Below are 15,036 nucleotides of genomic sequence, written 5' to 3' on the forward strand. Positions count from 1 at the left end.
AAATATTATAATATATTATAGTTATTATATTATTAATATATTACCTCTCATGTCATGGCATAGGTTTAAGCATTAGAATTTTTGTTCTTCTAGTTTTGAGGAACATTTAGTATTTTGATCAAGATAAAAGTTCAACATGGGAATAAGGAGAGAAAAGCTTCCAAGAGAAATGCGTCTTTAGTAGTCTGTATTCCTTTACAGATACATAGCTTTCACTGACACTGGTGGTTTTTCATGCAAAAGGCCTGCAAATTTGTGCACATGAGCAGTGACACAGTAGACTCTGGGATGCCCATTAACAGTGGGTAGCTCTATTCTACATTGTGGAACAGTCTTCAAAGACGTAATAGTCTGTTACAAGAGGAGCAGAAATAAAATCTTTTTGCTCCATCTTGAGGAACAGAGCAGAACAGGAAGTAATGGGTTTAAAATGCACAGTCAATACCAGATGTTCTCTGGCTGGCATTGAATTTTCTTACCTGTGGGAAAACAGTGAGTAGCTGAGAGTATTTTAAGAGGACCTTAAGGCTGAAGAAATTAGAATCTATGTGCCTGAACTGACTACTAGGTATTTTTTCAAAGGTATCCTTATTTAATTTCAGGTTTATTTTCAGTGTTTCAATCTTAATCCATAACTATGGAAAAACTCATGCAAAATTCTACTCATGCAAATTCTGTGCTCGTAATGGCTTAACTGGATCCCTCCGTGCATTTTTAAACTGATACTTCTTCTCAGTCATCATTAGGGTCTCATTCATAGATTTGGGATTTAGCTTTGTGATACCTAAGAACATCTGCCCAGAGTCTGTCTGCAGCCATAATTAATAAAGTCTCTGTTACTGGCTCCTAATGCAACCTGCAAATGATGCTTGCAGGTTCCTTCACAAGATAGCCTTTGTGTGCTTCTTTCTTAATCTAGGCACAGAAAGCAAAAAATTGAGAGAACGTCCAATGTTAAATATTCCCCACAGACCAGCAAAATTTGGAGACCCTTGCCTACGCACAATACAAAACAATCTATGGCTTGTTCCAGGTTATTCCAAGATACCCGCTCATGATGTTAACATGTCTCCTGCGAGCCAAAGGCAAAAACAGTGTAATGCTGCCTTATGACAGCCTTGTGCCGGTTCTCTTCCAGATTTGACTCTGAGGTTTTTGCAATACGTTATCAGCTCCTTCAATTCTCAAGACGGAATGAATGGTTAGGAGTAAGAATCTGGACCTTACAGTTTACTAAGTGTGGAAATTTTAAGGTTCTTGGAGTCATTTTTCTAACAAAGGCCCAGGCAATTCAGTGTAATCAGCTCAGCCTAATCAAATGCAACATTTCTTGACATCAGAAAGAATTAACACATTTTCTGGTGTTGCTTGAACAGAATTCTTATCATTTAAATGAAAGATTTAATGTACATAGTGGGATTGTTTTAGATCTCAATTGCTTTTAGAAAGTGAGATAACATTGTATGCATTCACACTCTAGGCAAGTGTCTTGTAAACAGCCTAAATGTGAATTTGAATAAATTGAAATATAGACTAAATGTGTAACAATTTTATTTTTAGATGACAGCTTTTGGAGCATTCCTTCATAAAGGGTCCTTCTGCAGGAATTATTTTAATTTGCTGGATTTGCTGGTTGTGGGTGTTTCTCTGGTATCATTTGGTATTCAGTAAGTACTATACTTATGAGATGAATGATTTATTTTTGCTTTGGGGTTTTGTACCGAAGTCAGTGTTTCGGCTCCTTTTGTTCCCCCATCGTGTGTGGGTGTGCGGTATCAGTATTCAGGGTTGGTACTGGCAAGAACTAGTGCTTTATATAGAGAGTGTTGTAACTCATTACTAATATGGGTTGGAAACAAATTACTACTTCCCACTATTACCAAGAGAACAAGGAAGAGCACCACGACACTGTATTGTATATCAAGTAATTCCTGGAGTCTCAGGAGGTTTATCTACCCCGTTGTGTGCTATTGCCACATCTACAGTCTAGTTCTATGAGCTGGCTCTTTCAGCATTGACCTGCTGGGATATGTAGGTGGACGGTATTTGAAGGGGAGAGAAGTTGTACCATAATCAGGACTGTGAGTAGTAGTGAAGAGATTTGTTTTGCTTTGTTTGGATGAGACTAAAGATAATAAAAGAATCTCAAGGTGCTTACTGATTCACTGAGCAGTACTGCGTCATTTAAAATCATCTGTGAAACCCTTAGTGACTTAAACAAGAGCAAGGGCTGGGTGTCAGTCATCTGCTTCCCACTTTGTATTCTGCTTGTACTAGCATACCTATTACACAAGCTTTCAGTTTCACAGTATGTTCTTTAAAAGGCTGCCTGCTATTATTTCCTCAAACTGCAGTCCTAGCTACTTAAACAAAGAGAGTGTGGTTCATTTGAGATATCTTCATCTCTAGCTGGTTGGAAATTACGGTATTCATTGATTTACAGGACTTCCACAGTGTCTTTGAAAGAGCTTGTCAACACTGACAGATAATTTGGGAACTACTTTGCTCCTCACCAAACTTAACTGCATTACAGTGTCAGACAAGCTTCTGAGACTGTTAATTCCCAAGTTGCTCCAGAAATCAAAATAACTCTTATGGTATTTATGAAATTGATACTATTTTCTAATATGAATAAATGATAAAGAAATACTTTTTAAAATCTTGCATATATATTTTGAGACTTTTTTGAAATTTCATGTATAAGGAAGTTGAAAGAACGTTGTTATTCTTAGTAATAAAATCAGTTACCTTAAAAGTAACAGAATAACTGTTTTTCTTCCCTAGATCGAGTGCTATCTCGGTTGTGAAGATCCTCAGAGTTTTAAGAGTCTTGAGGCCTCTGAGAGCAATAAACAGAGCAAAAGGACTTAAGGTATTTATTTTTATTTTTTTAAGTTATATTTCTGTTGGCCTGATTCTTCAGTCCCATCTCAGGTTAAAAATTCTTGCACAAGAAAAATTACTGAGAGGAGTTCACAGGGCAAGGACATAAATCAGTTCCTGATTCTTAAACGCATTAGGCCAGGTTCTGCCCACAGTTACAGCGGTTTGTATATGGAGGAATGCCAGTGCCATGGAGAGCAGATTTTGACTGTGAACCAACATGCCAGAGCAATATGTTAACTGTTTTTCCATAATATTAAAATATACTTTTTTTTTTTTCTTTCCAGCATGTTGTTCAATGTGTCTTTGTGGCCATTAGAACTATTGGTAATATCATGATTGTTACAACCCTGCTGCAGTTCATGTTTGCTTGTATCGGAGTGCAGCTGTTCAAGGTAAGCAGACGAGCCCAAAATTGCATCAGGAAAAACAAAGTTGAGTTGAATTCTTGATGGCTTGCTGCTGGAGCTGGGGTCATCCCATTCTGAACCAATCAGTATAAATGTGTTTATTTTGCGTATTCTTCGTTTTGTCATTGCTTTTTGTTTTACATGTAGGGAAAATTCTACAGGTGCACTGATGAGGCAAAGCAGAATCCCGAGGAATGCCGGTGAGAACATCTTTGGTCTAAGAATGACACATTATATTTTGAATAATTTAAACTGTAGCAGATATGGGCAGGCATGTGTCAGGCCATGTACTTTTCTGTAAAATGGAATTACAATTTTAAATCCACTAGAAAACAAAGGTTAGCAGGGAAATAAAACAAGCTTAGGGAGAGAGCAAAATAACCTGTTTTGAATAGAGCGTTGAATAATTCTGGAGCTAATTTAGCATTTCACTAATGACAGTTTGTTTCTTTCCTGCAGAGGGATATATATCGTTTATAAAGATGGAGATGTTGATAATCCAATGGTCAAAGAGAGGGTCTGGCAAAATAGTGATTTCAACTTTGATAATGTTCTGTCTGCTATGATGGCCCTTTTTACAGTATCCACTTTTGAAGGCTGGCCAGCGTGAGTGAATTCTCCATGTTTTCACAGCATTGATAAGACAGTTACATTTTTCCAGAACAGTTCTTCATCACTTACCGGGTATTTTTGAGCAACAAAGCAGTCTTAAGTGATTGTATAAAAACTTACATAATGGAGAAAGGAAAAAAGCCTACTATTCTTCTGAATCTGTGTGTTTTTCCTGTGTTTCTTCATTCACCTCTGTCTAGAAAGGGCAAACTTTTAAAATATTGTTTGATCCCTAATATTTCAGCTACTTTTGATATAATGAGCTCTAATGGCAGTAATCTTTTAGATGTTTATCCATCAATGCCCTTTAGTACTAATATGAAAATTGTAGACCTTGGAATAAAACTTTTACTACAAAATCTGACAATAGTACACTGCATTGAGAGGCCCAGAAAGAGCAAACTACCACTCATTATTTCCCTAAATGAGGAAAGTCATAAAGGATAGCTTGGGGAGGGGGGAGGGGGCCAGGGCTAATAAGGAGTACAACTGTCTGGTCATTAACTTGATGATTTTGGAAAAAAAATATAACATTGTGTGGTCTGATTCTTCTGGTTTCAATATGCTTGTATACTAGTTACTGTCAGTAACTAGGAAAAGATAGCATTAAATAGCAGACCGTTTCTGAAATCTGTCCTCTAAGTCTGCGTATTTTACTCTTTTGTCATTTTAATGCTAATAAAGATAAAAATTTGTTTGTTTTTCAGACTACTGTACAAAGCCATTGATTCAAATGGCGAGAATGTAGGACCTGTATACAACTATAGAGTGGAGATCTCAATCTTTTTCATCATCTATATCATCATTATTGCTTTCTTTATGATGAACATATTTGTTGGTTTTGTGATTGTTACATTTCAAGAACAGGGAGAACAAGAGTATAAGAACTGCGAGCTGGATAAAAATCAGGTTAAGATAAATGAACTCTTAACTTTTGGAAGTATTCATTTTTATTTACGCATTAAGAGCTTCCTTTCTGCTTTGGGTCAGAAGAGGGCACCAAACACATATCTTAGTAAAAAAGTGGAATTAGTCCATACTACGAGTCATTCAGGTCATTGTTATGTTCCTCTTTCTATAAGCCAAATATATTAGTCCTTTTATTGTGAAAGCTGTTACAATAGGCTTGTTAGCTTCTTAGTGTCTCACTTTGTTGGTGTCATGTTAAGAAGAATACAGCACTTGCCAGCTTATCTGTAGGCAGAGGTGGGTTTTACAATAAGAAGAGGAAAATAAATTTTGTGTTTTAAATAGTCTGAAAGTGTTCTAAATGTTGCACTGTCCCAATCACCCCCTCTCTTTATTTAGAAATTCACAGGAGATATTCAGATTGAAATAATAATAAAAAAGGTATCCCCTTTTATTGTTTAATCTTTTGCTTGAGAAACTTGTCAGTTACCAGTCATGATTTTTCAGGTACTCTTGTCTGACTGTTAACACACTTGAACTTTAGCCAACATTCATTCTGCGTTTTGTGCCCCATCAGTCAGCTTTATAAGCATTCTTCAAAAGACAAGTGCAAGGCCCAGCCTACATGAAGATCTCAGTCAGGAAGAGTCAGAGATGAATCTGTGATGTTACTACATACATGACATGACTTTGCTGGGCAATTTAACTGATCTATTAGGAACAGCTCTTCCTCAGTATTGATTTGGCTGATTCTGGGGTTTTATGCCATGCAGTTACGTTGGTGGTTGAAAACATAATAAAGACAAAGCATGACTTTTAGATAAATTAATAGTCATGCTGTTGATAGTCATGCCATATACTATATGTATACATACGTATGATCTATGGTATACGACTGTATACTACTACAATGTATAAAGGCAAAACATTTCAGAATTTCCATTAATATTATTTAATTATTTCATGTGGCTGAGTAGTGTATATGATTAGGTAAATAACCAAGTGAGGATTGGTAAGCTACTTGCTTACTTTATTAACACTTAATAATACAAACCCCTATATCAAGTAGATAGACTGCCTGTTTGTAAGACTTTTATTTAACAGTTTGCACTTATTAATTATATTATCAGTTGATTAACTGTTAGGTATAGTCTGACAATTTCGATGTATTTGCTTTTGCAGCGTCAGTGTGTAGAATATGCCTTAAAGGCACGTCCTCTTCGTAGATATATTCCAAAAAATCCTTACCAGTACAAGTTCTGGTATGTGGTGAATTCTACTGGATTTGAATACATCATGTTTGTCCTCATCATGCTGAACACACTTTGCTTGGCTATGCAGGTAGGAAAACCAGAAACTCTCTTGAAGCTGTTTGCATAAATTTTATTTATGGCAATCTGTATTTATTTGTGAAGTGAAATTAAAAAAGAAAAACAACACCTCCTTTGTGACATGTTCTAATCTGTTCATCAGTTCTCTGAAGTAAATTGTTTAAAACAGCTTGATGTTGATAAAGAACTTCCTAACCTAATCAAGCTCTTTGAGCTTTATTTTTTACCTGCAGCGTAGTTTAATTTATATTATGTGTGTGTGTTCCCAAGGTAATCCATGTGCAAGAAAATCTGAAGAGAACATGAAAGTCTAATTTTGTTAGCAAACATTTCTCTCAACCCTGAGATTCTTTTATCTAGTATGTTATTTTATGCAGTGCCTTTAAGCATTACTTCACCTCTCTGTAGCTTCTGTACTTGTTCAGTCTTCTTCAGAAGTTTAAAAACTTAATACATGGAGCAACGCTAGTTCTGCGTGATAGTGCAAAACTCATGCAAACGTGTTTTCATATGTTAGCTGTGTATCTATATATGCCTGTGTGGGTTTTTTGGGTTTTTTTTGCTTTTTTTTGCTTTTGTGGGGTTTTTGTGTGTGTGTGTGTGTATATATATAAAAATATATATATATAATTCTAATTTTTCTCTGTTATCTATGCAGTTCTTCGCCAGCTACTTCTGTTATCTACTTGCCCGAGTTGTCTCTTTCTTTTCCCTAGTACTTCAGATTTTGATAAGAAAAATAATGGTTAAATTTACAAAACCATTCTACTTTTTTCAGTAAACTTGCATGCACTGTACCCTCCTACAAATATCAGTCCCACACAATGTATCCTATTTTGTGACTAACCTACTGCAGGCTTTCTAAGCAGGTGCGACACAAGGTTATGTGATTTCAAAACCTAGCATATAAATCTTTGGAAAATGCTATTGTCTAATACTCTTTTATTGAGAGAACTGTTTTCTTCTCAAAACCTTCTCTCTGGAGATTTCTTTAGGATGTAGCAGATTGACAGTTTTGTTCTACTTAGTGCCTAAACAGAATAGATTTAAAGAAATCCATTCTTGACCAGAGATACTCATCTAGTCTTGTGTGTTTATAGGTGTGCATCATAAATACTACTGGAAAATACTTCCCTGTGCAGCATTTTTGCCAGCTTTGTCTTAGGCTGCCTTACTTTCACTTAATATTTTAAAGCCTTTACTTCTAAAAGTATTGTATTTTTCATTCGCAGCACTATGGACAGTCTAAGCTCTTTAATGATGCAATGGACATTATGAATATGGTTTTCACAGGAGTGTTCACTGTTGAGATGGTTTTGAAACTGATTGCATTCAAACCCAAGGTAAGTTTTAGATATGATTTAATTAGGTCATCACCACAGGAATTAAGTATAACGTAAGTTTCATGCTAGCTAAGTATTCAAACAACAGAAAGAGCCTATGTTTCCCACATTTATCAGTGAAATCGTAATAGAAATGTTAATATGTGTATATGTAACTCCAGGAATTGAAATACAGATATCAGAAAAAATATTACAAGATGGTTGATGAGATCTGGAATATTTTGAGGTGGTGAAAATGTCCCTTTGTAAATCAAATAAATAATTTCCTGTTACAAGCATTACCACTTCTCCTGTTCATGGTATGACATTCATAATTTTACCCTAAATTAATCTCCAATAAAGACCTGGATGTTATATTTCCTATTCTAAAATGCAAAAGTATTTTACTTTATAAAATATAACCAAGTACTACAAACATACATATAAATAATTTGCATATTCAATAGCCTTTTTAGATTTTTATGTTTTCATTTACACTACACGCTATTTGGTAGAGGGCCCCACAATGAGCAGCTGATTTTTTTTGCCTTAAAGGGACACTGTCAAAATGAACAATGCAGACACATTTTCAAAAGTAGATTTGCAAGAGAAACTGTTAACTATAATTATTAAATTAACAAAATATGAGAATCGGACTGTGACAGTTACTGCAGTCTTTTTGTTCAGTTCTCCTACCCCATTTATGGCAGTGCAAAAGTTTATAATGAAAAACTAAACTAGATTTTGTTTTCAGTACAAAGAAATCAATATTTATTTTGGGCTTAAATCTGTGTAAGTAGGTAAAGTGTGGTCACTGATTATACATGGTATTTGAAAAAAGCCAGTCACACCATTTGAAGTTTACTGATCTCGCCATCTAATGCTGGTGTTTCTCACTTTCCGTTGCCCTTTTGAAGTAATCAGGATATTTGCATCTGTAATTGACCATGAACTGTGCCCTTCCTTGGTCTTAAGTAGCAAACTGGATGGCTGTAGGCTGTGTGCTCAACCTTGTTCTTGCTTTAAACAAGCTTAGTTCTGATACTGAGAGCAACGTAGTCATGGCTGCCCAGAGCTCAGCATGGAGTAGATGTGTAACTACTTTGTGGCTTTTCAGAACTATTTATTCAGCTTGCATTTAGTCACGAGCTCAGCTGTGGAGCCTGAGCTACTTGATTTAAAGCTAGCTTGTATTTGCCTGCAGAAATAAACAAATTATACATTGCTTGAGGTCTGGTGTTGAGATGTGAAGTGTGGAGTTCTGGGTGAATGCTTACCCACTCCCGTCATCTCGCTCTGCACTGTCCAGTCCATTGTACATTTCGAATGAATTTATTTGTATTTTTGTGTCACCTATCTCATTTAAATGCTAAGGATTTCACATTAAAAATAACACCATATGAGGCCCAAGAGGAGATAGCTCAGATATGTGGACCACAGTGTCATGAGTATGCTGATTGTATTTCCTGATTTGTATTTCCTGTTCTATATCTGTGTTTTGCACTGAAGTTTCCGAAGACTTTGCTGCATTTTATCATCTGCTCTTTGAAAGAAGATTGTGAATCCTTGTATGGTTCTCCATGCACTTGTGACTGTAGTCAGAAATAGCAGCTAATGCAAAATATAGTGATCTGATCATGAGTGTATAAATCACAGTGCTCCATTTGTATTATGGGCTTCCTACTCGTTATCAAGTGCCATGTCTTAATACTGGTCTCAGTATTAATACTTCGTACAATTTGAGTTTTAACTCTGTTGCAACATGCTTTCTATCTGATCGGATGCTTTTGCTGTAAGAGATACCTGGATCTGAACCCTGAGAGTTTGAAGGGCAGACACTGTCAGTAAAAGGTTCTCATTTCCCAAATTTCTTTCCGTTATAGAAGCAGAACACCTTAAACTTTGTTGATTAGGAGGATGTAGTTAAAAGGCCATGATATTAATCAGACTTTTGGCAGAGATTAATTAGCAGGAAGGGAAGGGAGTTAGATATCTTTAAGGTTGTTTCTGTTATTTGAAGATTTTAACTATTTTAATGGTGCTATACTCCTTAACAAAACACCTATTGGCAACGCATATTACGTAGTTCATTAATAATTGCAAATCAGCCAGCAGTCTTAAGCAGAATGTGAATGTCTTAGTAATCAAAATTTTACAGTAGATACATGCTGAAAAAACAATTAATTGCTTTAACTCCTATTAAGATTTAATAATAGTAGGAGCAATCTGAGACCTCACTAAATGCTTTGTGTTAGGGTCCATGAGGAAAGACTGATTAATTTCCTCTACGTTTGTGTCACTGGTGGGTTTCTTAGTCTAGTCTGGCAGAACGGACAATTTATTAATTTTGTGCGTTTAGAAAGTTATTTCAAAGACACTCAAAGCGTCAAATAAAAACTCCATTACTCACTCTGTAAAAATAAGATTAGGTAAAAACATGTTAGTTTTTATCTCATTTGCTTGACAGTGTCCCCTTAATATGTTCACAAAAATCCTATGAAAATGGTGATCTTTTGGTTATGCTAGTCATGCAAACTTAAGGCTACTATAAATTATTTTTACTCTTACTATGATATTATGTTGTTTAAAACCAAGGTACTGCAGACAGCTCTGAAATATATAAAACTTGGATAAGTGATAGATATCAAAGGTGATGCTGAGTGTCTGGCACCCTGCTTGACTGGGAGATTGGAACACACAGTATTTTGCAGAACGGGGCCCTAAACTTTCCAAGAGCACTAAAAGGACTAAAATATTTATGTGGTAGATTTATAGAAACATATTTTGCTGTTAATTCTCTATGGCTACATATTCCCCAGGATTTGTGATTTTATCCTTCAGCATTTCTCAATGAACAAATTTTTCATAATGTAAAAGAGCAGGCCTTTTTCTTCACACTGTTCTTCACATTTGCTAAAATCTGTTACTTAGCATGGTTTAGTACAGTACAAAATAAAATACAGCTATGAAATCTAAAATAATATGTCAACACATACCATATGTACAGCTTCCTGATAGCTAGCTGTTACTTAAACTTGTAATGATTTTCCATGTCGTTTTACATCAGATTTTTGTAAGAAAAAAGGAAAGATGGCTAGTAAGTGAATTGATCTTGGGTCATTGCAGTGGTGAAAACAACTTATTTGCATGATGTTTATTTGCTGTGACTTGTCCATTCCTCCCTTTTCCAAAACCATCTTTATTTTCTCTTAGTTTTTTTTTGTTTATTGTATGCTTTTGCTTTACATATTACTTTGAACAATATTTGTCTATACTGATGGAAAAGGTTTCATAAAATAAATAAATGTGTAAAGTATTTTAGCTATATTGAATCAAAATGTGAATTTGTTATTTCAGTGCTTTATATTGTAGCATGTCTAGTAAAGTCATTTTTTCTATAGCTGAAATTAACCTTTATTTGGAGAACCTTTTTTGGTTCTTATTGTAAAGGAAGATGGATAGCACACCTCAGGATTGTGCTGATTATCTGTTTGCTGTTTGCCAGTAGTCTCTTATTCTATGTATATATATAAAAATTGCTATTTTAAAGTCAGGAAAGATCCTACTTTTACATAAGAAAAATAAGGAATATGAATGACCAGGAAGAATGAGAGTAGCTCCCCGCCTTTAGTTGGCAACTGCTCGCCTCTTTAGGGTTACAAATGTCCGTGTCATTGAGGTGGTTCAGCATGATGTTTAGTAGAAACTTTGGGAATGGCTTGGTTTTGTGAAGCAGGATGAATAAAGAAGGAGCAATAGGGAGTTGTGCAGGGGCTCTTTAGAAATGGATACATTTGTTCAGGAGGCCAAATCCATGGCCATTGGTTTTTGCCACAAAACTCAAATTTATTGCAAAGAATCAAGCATGTGACACGAAGGGCTGTAGTGATAATCATACTCTGATCTAGTTTCCTCTTACAGCCCCTTCCCTAAATGAGGGAATGATTATAGTTTCGTGTTTTAAAAATGCTGAAAGAGAGTAGCGTTAGAAACACAACCAGGCTTTCCTGACTCTGCTCAGTGCTTACTCTCCTAGAATATGCTGTAGATCTTCTGTAGCAGCTCTCTTGTAGTTTCCAAGAGCACATAAAATTAGCTTTTTTTTTCCCAAAAAGTAATGCACTCGAGTGTAACCTTTAAACTGTGAAGTTGCTAGAAACTGTAACAGTTTAAAATCCTGAGAAAAAGGTTGTCCATTTCTGAAAAAAAATATAACAAGCTACTCAGCTAAAACATTATAGTAAAAAATATAATAATAAGTCTGACTAGACATAAGGTTATATTAGCACGCTTGTAATTTTAATCTTTTTGCTATATTTATTTTTTTACAGCTTCAATAGTAGCTGCCAAATTAGTATTTTTAAATTAATTACCAGGAAAGCAGAATGTATGCGTGCAAAATGTACATTTCAGCCCTTGTCATGTAATGCATATTCTTTAGTCATGGTTGGCTAATAAATTAATATATCTGAATGAGAAAAGGGCAAGTTCAGTAATTTTTGCAATTCTCAATTTCTGTAATAACGAGGCAAAAATCCACAAATTGCAGAAAACCTACTTATCTCTGTAGAGTTACCTTCAACAGAGTAATATATCTTGATTTGTTCCCAGTGACAGACTGATCCTGGAACCTACCTCAAGGTTTCTTCTGAAATATCTTTTTGCTCAAACATGCAGTTTTGATGCCAGTGGATGGCTAATTGTATGATAGCGCTTTATAACCATTTGCAGTAGTGTGCCAGTAACATACACATAGGGAATATATTTAAAGGCATAAAATGTCAGAAGGGAGACTAAGCAATTTATGAAAATGAATTTTCAGGCATTGGACTGGCTGCATTAAAAGCATTAAGAAATTGTTCAGTTTGCTGTGGTTCCTAGCACTGACTTCACTGGTTACAGAATCTGGCCCCGACTGTGAATGTAATGCAAATTCCTATATTAAACCTAGAACAGAAGATTAAATCAGTTCTCTAATATTTATACACAGTTCCATGTCAATAATTATGCACAATTAGCCAGTGAGGAGCTTTGACCCTTTGAATAGTTTTAGCAGTCACACAGAGAGGACTGTCATAAAGTCATTAATGTTGAGGAGGTTTCAATTGGCTTGGTCATGTAGTAATATTATTAAAGGGATTTTGTCTTGCTTGTTAGGGTGTATATGTTAGAATTTTTCAGCCTCACTAGAAGTCCAAAACTAGTTTTGGATGATGGCTTGCTTGCCAACGTTGTGCTTCTACGATGGTGTGCTATGCATGTGTACTCTGTGTGTGTGTGTGCGTCTGTGTGTGTGTCTGTACATGTATATATATAAAGTATATATATATACACACACATGCACATATATGTTGCTTTTCCTTCAGTAGGCAATATTGTTTGTTTTGTTTTGTTCTCTCATTAGACCACAGGTTTTGTTTAACTAATTTCTGTTTATGCAAAACTAAACAGAAGTATGCAAATATTTGACATTTCATGTGTAATCACAAACGTTTGCACCCTGCCTGCTCTGTTCAGGGCTATTTTAGTGATGCCTGGAATACGTTTGACTCCCTCATCGTTATTGGCAGCATAGTAGACGTCGTTCTCAGTGAAGCTGATGTGAGTATACCCCAGCTTACTTTCCCCAGTCCCTACTTCTCTTTCTCTGTCTCCCCACTATTTCCATCATCTGGACAAGTCACAGATTTTGATCTGATGTTTCTAAAGTATGAGTACAGGCCAGTCATAGGTCAATTATGTTGATATGGGAAATAAATAGCCTTTTTCTCTGCCAATTTTTTTTAGCTGTTAAAGGGAAAGATTAGATTGTATAGTGGTACATCAGATAAGCCTAGAGTGTTTCTGTGTTATAACACTGTCCTTTTCTTCTCTTTTTCTGTTTGTGTTTTTCTCTTGCTCTCTTTCTGCTGAATGCTTGTCCTAACAGCACTATTTCACTGATGCATGGAACACTTTTGATGCCTTAATTGTTGTTGGTAGCGTCGTTGATATTGCTATAACAGAAGTTAATGTAAGTAGCAACTGTTCATGCACTAAAAAGTAATTGCTGTCATCAAGAAATACAGAAAATGTAAATTTTAACTCCCAAAATCCTTTTTAAGAAAAGCATGTTTTATCCTGAAATCAAAGACTGAAACATTGATGTAGATGTTTGTACAAGCTGTTATTAGAAAACTATATACCTGTATAGTTGCACATGCACACAGCAGTGAGACATGAAAATTAGCTTTTTCTATATATGTACAGAAAATATTTAAAACATTTTATGTATAAAAAAGGAATTAAGCCTCTGTTACTATTTTACTTGAAAAAAAATGATTTTTGTAGATAGCTTGACCAAGATAATTCAAGATTCTGTAAGTCATTTCAGTGGCTCAGTTTAACAAATATTTTTTTTTTCTGTGGGAGTTTTATTTCTTAGAGTGATGTTAGCATTTATATTTCATGAGGGAGCAGAAGAAAGGTACATAGAGAAAGTAAGGCTTTCCGTGCTGTGGAAAATAGAATGTTGTGGGTTTTTTTTTTTTTCCTATTCCTTTTGCTTTACCGGTCCTGCAGTAGGTGTTTTGAAATCTGAATTACTCTTAAAGTACATGGAAAATTCCATCTTTTCACCCAAATTTTGACTGATGTCCGTTATGCATATGGGTATTTGGGCAAAAGAAATATCCCTTTCCAAAAAAAAAAAAAAAAAAAAAAGGGAAATACTGATCTTTTGCCGGTTTTCCATCTGACTAGCTGGTTTTACGGAAAGTTTAATCACAAAAATGAATACCAATTCTGTAGTAGATATGCAAGTGCTTCCATACTTACATGTTCCTTTGTTTAACTAGTCAAAATAAAATTTCGGAGGAAAGTCCCTCTTCTCTCTAATGCTTCTTGAGACCTTAAGAAGAGAGACTGCAGAGGTGAGACTTGGATCGCCCCCAGCCCCTGGAACTGTGCAGGGAGCTCACAGGCTCAGTGGCCGAGGTCAGCGAATTCCACCTGCTGAAGATCTCACCTGCTTATCGTTCTGAGAACTGTTATCGAGAAGTACCCACGCTGCAGGAGATCCCCAACATTCACATATTTTCCCTGTCTCAAAGAACAGATTAAACAGAGAAAACTGTAGATACAAACAGTTGCTTAGTGTTCTATTTAGCTTCCATATTTTTCTACAGAAGTCACAGTTTATGAGCTGCCTAATAACATTCCTTTTGTCTTAAATTTTAGTAAGTTACTTGCTAGACTTTTTTTTTTCCCCTGGTGGATTTTATTACTTAGTCAAATGATTTATTTTCAGTAGGGATATTTAATATGCATAATTTTTAAAAATACTTCTAAATTTGAATAAATACTTTTCAGTGGTGAATATTTAAGTTGCAATATCTCTATCTTACTTTGGGGAAGCAAATCCATCCTGGCCATATCATTGCCATTTAATTGAAACATTTTTTTCAGAGAAAACACATTCTAAAAATCTATTTTCCAAAGCAGCTCCTGTCAGGAACCCCATTCGCGTATTAGCGTTGGCACAAACAACACCAATTAGTGGCAGGAGCTGCTCTTGGGACACGGTGATCT

At 35.5% G+C, this 15,036-nt stretch overlaps 1 protein-coding gene across 2 annotated transcripts in view; it reads left to right on the forward strand.

The window, feature by feature from the left end:
- The window catches only part of CACNA1D (calcium voltage-gated channel subunit alpha1 D), a 228,271-nt gene that overhangs the window by 165,963 nt on the left and 47,272 nt on the right, over positions 1–15,036 (forward strand). For both annotated transcript variants that reach the window (XM_065642847.1, XM_065642848.1), the window contains exons 22-31: positions 1,561–1,667; positions 2,785–2,872; positions 3,171–3,278; positions 3,441–3,493; positions 3,753–3,899; positions 4,613–4,814; positions 5,997–6,155; positions 7,378–7,488; positions 12,985–13,068; positions 13,397–13,480. In XM_065642847.1, the coding sequence (XP_065498919.1) occupies positions 1,561–1,667; positions 2,785–2,872; positions 3,171–3,278; positions 3,441–3,493; positions 3,753–3,899; positions 4,613–4,814; positions 5,997–6,155; positions 7,378–7,488; positions 12,985–13,068; positions 13,397–13,480 (1,143 nt within the window). The remainder of the gene's footprint in view (positions 1–1,560; positions 1,668–2,784; positions 2,873–3,170; positions 3,279–3,440; positions 3,494–3,752; positions 3,900–4,612; positions 4,815–5,996; positions 6,156–7,377; positions 7,489–12,984; positions 13,069–13,396; positions 13,481–15,036) is intronic.

The sequence above is a fragment of the Caloenas nicobarica genome, chromosome 11 (assembly GCF_036013445.1).
Source record: "Caloenas nicobarica isolate bCalNic1 chromosome 11, bCalNic1.hap1, whole genome shotgun sequence".
Classification (NCBI taxonomy): domain Eukaryota; kingdom Metazoa; phylum Chordata; class Aves; order Columbiformes; family Columbidae; genus Caloenas; species Caloenas nicobarica.